This window comes from Cariama cristata, unplaced genomic scaffold (genome assembly GCF_000690535.1).
Source record: "Cariama cristata isolate BGI_N322 unplaced genomic scaffold, ASM69053v1 scaffold7980, whole genome shotgun sequence".
Taxonomy (NCBI): Eukaryota; Metazoa; Chordata; class Aves; order Cariamiformes; family Cariamidae; genus Cariama; species Cariama cristata.
In genome coordinates, this window is record NW_009596317.1 from 51,842 (window position 1) to 57,841 (window position 6,000).

Genomic DNA, 6,000 nt, shown 5'->3' on the forward strand with positions numbered 1-6,000 from the left:
GCAAATAGATAGCTTGTTCAAGTGTTAGCAAAAATTAAATGCTGTCAAAATATTTCTGGATTTTCAACTTCTTCTAGAGTGTCTGTGCAGTAGGTAAAGGATGCTGTTTGAAATGTGCAGGAGTTGATACTGATTTCCTTTTTATGGTTGAAGGCTTGGTGCTGTTAGTAGAAAGATTTAAATAGGTGTGTGTCCCACTCTCCCCCCCCAGTGTGGGGTGGAGCCTTATAGGCTTGTGTGGATTTGATGAGAAAGGGATTGTTTATGGAGTTCAGCTGCTTCTGTCCTTTGTCCTCATGTGGCTTGTGCCGGAGAGTGAGGGCTGGTTAATACAGATACATGTAAAAAAGATGAGGGAAATGCTGCACAAGACAGAATGGCAAGAGATGCCTTGTGGAAACTAAAGGAAACAGATACATTGTAGTCCCAGATTTGGCTGGAGTTTTCGAGGTTTTAAAGGCTTTGAGCTGCCAGATGAACTCTTTTTTTAGAAGACTGTAGAGGGGAGGCGGAGTGGCTGGCTGTTGCTGTAATGTCGACTGAGCAGTGGCTTCTCCACTGTGAACTGTGCAGTCTGGGTGGGAGTTCTTTTGCAGACATTGCCAGAGTCAATCCTTACCTTGACAAAGGGCGTGTCCCACTCACCTCCCTCCAAAGTTATGAGAAAGGGCCAGAAAAATGCCTGCAATGTGACAGCATCTTCTAGGAGGCTGCCCTCTTGGTTTCACGTGTGAATGCCGTTATTTCTACCCTGAAATCCTTTGTTCATTTCCTCTCAATCCAGTGCAACAAACAGTTCTGTGTCTGTTCCTGTAGCTCCAGGACTTTTCCTTCTGTATTAACAAGCAGATGTGTAACTCCTGCAGATAGCTGAAACTTCACATAGAGATGATGATGTTTGCAGGGTTGTGGAAGTAGATGCTGGGGAAGGATTTAAATGAAGAAAAAACTGTGGGGATTTACCTACAGATGAGTAGGGCTTTGTCCCTGCGTATATACAAGGAAGTCAGTCTCCATTTTTGTCTGGTCTTCTCTCTAACCATAACCAGACAAGCACCACTGAAATTCTCTGTTTAAAGAAAATAAAAAAATAAATAAATGGGGACCAACCAATTCTTACACAAATTTTGTTTCAAAACAAATGAATGTATCTACCTTGTGTCTAGTTACTATGTTGAAATTGAACACACTGAACCCATGTGGACTAGGAAAGCAAGTCAATCTTTCTTGCTTTCTTCATCTTTGTATATGAGAGAAAATCAATTATACTCTCTGGTCCAGATTGTACAGCTGCCTTATACAGGTGTAAACTGGAACAACTCTTTTTTAAGTGGAGGTGAGAAGGTACAATGAAGTTCTGTATATTCGGGAGGGGGAGCGGATTTCTGTGTATACGTGAGAACTAAATATCTTTGTGGTAACTTTCTTTTTAGCAGAAAGAGGACAAAGATAAGAAAGAAAACAAAATACACCATCCTAGATAACATAGATGAGCAGGAGAGAATGGAGCTACGACCCAAATATGGTAAGTGCTATCTGTTTCAGCTGGGAACTCATCCACCAAGCTTGCAGTCAATGCATTTGAATTGATACCTGCAGTCAGGAGGAGCCCAGAAGCTGACCTACAAGTTTGGGAATGGCAGAGCCAAGCATCGACAGTGAAGTGGTTTGAGGAGAATCACTTCATTTCTTTCCTGAGGCCTTGGGCACAGCCACTGCTCTGACCTTCTTCATTAAACTTAATTTAGAACATCTAATTGTCCCACAGACTTTATCCATGTAACCCCTCCTTCCCTGCACAGACTTTAATTCGGAGCTGTTTGTATTGCTGTGCAGCAATTTCCTCCTGGCCCATAAGTGCCGTGTTAAACACCAGTAGACTTCAGCTGCTACCCTTTGTTCATGTATATTTTGATTTACCTGAGTTTCAGGTTTTAGCAGGGGAAATACTGGAATCCAGGGAAATAAAATCATCCTGAGAAATTGCTGTCCTAGAAACACAGACATAACATTTCTGTAGAAACCATGATCCTTCATTGCCACTCGTGTTAATGAAATAGTTGAGTGGACAGACATTTCCAGATTCTAGCTATTAAAAGTACATTAGCCATGTACTAAGATCATCTAATTGTTTCAAATTTAAGCACATATAGTCACATTTGAGCCATAAACTGATGGGCCTGCAGTGAAGTCAGAAGAGTATCTGCCTAACAGTATGTGATACCTTCTAGGCCAATTTTTGTATTGGTGGTAGCAGTGGTGCATGATGGTTTGCTGGATTGCAGAGAATGTTTTCACTCATCTTTCATATCACAGCAGAGGAGAGGATGGTTAGTTTTTACTAAAAAATGAAACCTTTCTAATGAGCTTATTTTGCTTTTTTTTTATTGTTAGGTATAAAACACAGAAGTACAGAACACAACTCCAGTCTAATGGTCTCTGAGTCAGAGTTTGACAGTGATCAGGACACTATCTTCAGCAGAGAAAAAATTGAAAGAGAAAATCCTAAAACACTCATGAATGGATCCATCAGAAATGGAGTTTCCTTCAACTACAGCTCCAAAGACAGATAACTGAGTGAGGGTAAAAGCACAGAACACACTGGTCCAACACATCTGAAACATGTTGGCCCACCTCTGTTTTTCCAGAACCGAAAGCTTCCTAAAATATCAACTAATTGTGGATGAAAGGGTGATAAATTTCTAGCACAGTTAGGGGAAGGAAGGAGTAAGGGTTAAATGGTCAGCTAACTCCTCTTGTCACCGTTACAGGAACAAGGAAAAGCATATCTTATTTCTCGCATGTTCCATGCTGAATGTTTGTCTCAACTTCAGAAGGCCTTTTTTCTTGTATCACTGCTCCAAAACTAGCCAGGGCTGTTACACTACTAACAATGGTAACTGAGACGCATACAGACTTGTGTCCTGTGCTCCTGTCTCTCTCTGAGAAGCAGTGTGATTATGATGCGGACCTAAAACAGCAAAAGCTAATACAGATAAATTCCCTTACAAATACAGAGAGCGATATGTGACCACAGGCGCCATCTTCATTTTCAGGTTAGGTTGGGAACACAAAGAGAGCGCATTTTTAGTGCATTGTATTTACCTCTGACTGTGCTTTGTGACTTCCTTTTCTATGGTAGTGCTCATCAGATGGAAATATCTTTGTGTTCAAAGAAAGTTTACAATTAGCAGTTGTACTTAATCAGTTGTAATGTGATACATCCGTGTCCTGTAGGATGCAATGTTCCCTGTATTTACATAGAAAGTACGGTGCCTGCAGGGAAGTCCAGCCTTAGGTTGCCTCTGTAATGATGAAGGTGCTTTGGCTCTCTGGAGTCTGCCACATCCAGCCAGGAAACAGTACCAGAAAGGCAGGAAGGGAGTCAGTGCCATGCACCTTCAGAAGCATTTTGAGCGTCCCAAACAACCTTTTGTTCAGAGAACACTTTTAAGGAGCTCTGGACCTTTTAAGACTGAACCCTCAGCTGAGATGAGTTTTCATCTGTCAGCCTCAGTGCTCAGTTGAGTAATGTGCCAGGCATTTGTATAGCAAAACGCTTATGGCAAAATACTCTGTGCAGGAGGAGGTTCAACACCTACCTTTGTTGTCATGGGAATTGGTACTAAGGGAGGTTTTAGCTTGAATATCAGATTGTTTTACTTTTTCCTCTGTGGCTATTCAGTGACTAGATGTGTTGGCTAAAGAGATTTCTTTAGGCGTTTGGGAAGGATAGGTGTGTTGGAGTTCTGATGTTCCTGTTCACGATCTGTATAATTTATTGACAGTGTACTTGTTAGGCTTTAAAGCCATGCCCCCAATACAGCTCTTGAATTCCCAAACTGAAGACCTGGCTTTTACACATAAACTTCACTTGTGGGGGCATCTGTGTCAGTGGTACTGCCTGGCCACAACGTCAGCTGTTCCTGGGGGTCCTTTACTGACGTGCTGGAGTCTTGGGCTGAGTGGGAGGAATGATGTGTTCTGATGGAGAGAACATTCCTCTGGGAGCATTTTGGACAGGGGGGTGTTTTTAACTCTTCTTTTTTTTTTCTGGTGGTGGAGAATCCATTAACAGAGAAGGGTGGAGTAATATAGAGATCAAGGGGAGCAGATGAGAAGGGTCAGGGAGGGGGCGTAGCCCACCTCCATCATGAGAAATAATTTGATGGAGAATTTTTGAGCTTTCACCATCCTTTCACAGAAGTCCAACACAACAGAGTAGTTGGGTTGAACAGTGTAGCTTCTGTGCCTCTCTTATTCATGGAGTTGGGCAAAAATCGGAAGAACTGTCTAGGTTGGAAGGAATCAGTAGTCAAAAGCTGCAGCAACATGGCATGCTCATAACTGGTTTCATACCTTTGCTTCTCAAATGCAGCCAGCAACAGTCCCTAAGGCTACTAACGCTGCACTGAGGAGTATTTATCCTGTGTCCAGCCCTGCATTTCTCTGGAGAGCTGAGTGTGGCTGCAGGATTCAGAGTGGTGGGAGAGGCTGTGAAGAGCTAACAAGGACTAATGCAAGTGTTTTCCGTGTTTTTTCCCCATACCCACCAGCGAGATGCAGTATAAATGGTATGATTTGCTTTCTTCAGAAGCCAAGTTTTAATTCTATGTGTATGGGGGTTTTAGGCTATTTATTGAAGCAAATCTACTTTATCTCACCCTCCCACATCTTGAGTGTGTGTATATATACATGTTTTTAAATAATTTGGTCAATAAAAGCAAGGTCACCCTTTTGATGTCTTTCAATTTCTGCTCCAGGTGTGTTAACATAATAATGCAATGTTCATTTTAAAGCATTCCTGAAGAAAGTTAAGGCCCACTCAAAAAACTAAATTTTTTTTTCCTTTTTAAATCAAAATGTTGGGCTTAATCTATTCTGCACAAATTCCCAAAATGTTCTAGCAGGAATTATGCTCTTGGAAACATGCATTTTTAAACAAACAAACAAACAAAAACCGACGAAGTTGCATAAGCAGCTACAACTTTATATTGGCCATGCTGCCATTAATGCTTCTGCTAAATACTATATCCAGTGTGCCTTTACCTATAAACTTATCTTTTAGGACATGTCAGTGCAGTCAGCAGCATTCTTCAGTTTTGTGAAATCAGTCACTTGTGTGTTTTGGGTTTATTTTACATTTTTAAAGCTGGTGCTGAAGCCTAGGAGGTTTTTCTTTCAAGGAATTTAAAGGTCAGACTTTTTTTTCTAAAGAAAAAAACAAAAAAACCAAAACTAAAGACTGATTCTCAGTAAAACAACTGCAGGAATCATAAACTTGCTTTCCTCAATGCTGTAGAATTCCCAGGGCTATTTCCCCTCCCACATGCACACACACACACACACACACATATGCTGTGGTCTCAGCTCTTCGGATTGGTGGTAAGTTCATGTGCCGTGAGAACATATGCATAATTTGGCTAAGTATTTCTCACTCTAACGAATAAGAAACAGACCAATTTCTTATTGCATGAGGCCCTAGCAAGTGGAAGTTGCTTACTAAATGCTGTTCTCTAGATGATGCTTTGACATCTTTGTTGCTAACAGTATTTTAGTTATGCTTTGAAGGTTGAATATAGTTTCAATTTTTGAGCTGCTTCTAATTCTACTAGTTTGATTCTTCCACCTCCTTGGAAGGAGAAGTCATTCCTCTTACATAAGAACAGGCTTGCTCTTAATATGAAACTTGCACAGAAGTTGAAAATAACAGTTTCTGGCTCTGTGAATTTGTGATATCATGTATTTGTTTCACTTGGCCAAGCATGACTTTGTCAGGAATTTAGGAGAGACTATAGCAAGCCTTGTATCTTGATTCAGTATAATTTTTATTTCTAGAGCTGTTGCTTTTTTGCAGAATGTCAGGTCATGTTATCTGGAATGAAAGGGTTGGAAAACTAGCTGTTAAGGTGCAAACACAATGTTAGAATTCCGATGGTAGCCTTCTGGTTTGGGTTATGATGGGTTTGAAGCAGGTTCTCAATCCTCACCTTTACTTCC

The 6,000-nt window shown here is 41.0% G+C and overlaps 1 protein-coding gene across 2 annotated transcripts in view; it reads left to right on the forward strand.

The window, feature by feature from the left end:
* The window catches only part of KIAA0319 (KIAA0319 ortholog), a 41,625-nt gene extending 39,052 nt beyond the window's left edge, over positions 1-2,573 (forward strand). For both annotated transcript variants that reach the window (XM_009705433.1, XM_009705442.1), the window contains exons 19-20: positions 1,434-1,525; positions 2,395-2,573. In XM_009705433.1, the coding sequence (XP_009703735.1) occupies positions 1,434-1,525; positions 2,395-2,573 (271 nt within the window). The remainder of the gene's footprint in view (positions 1-1,433; positions 1,526-2,394) is intronic.
* The last annotated feature ends 3,427 nt before the right edge of the window (positions 2,574-6,000 follow it).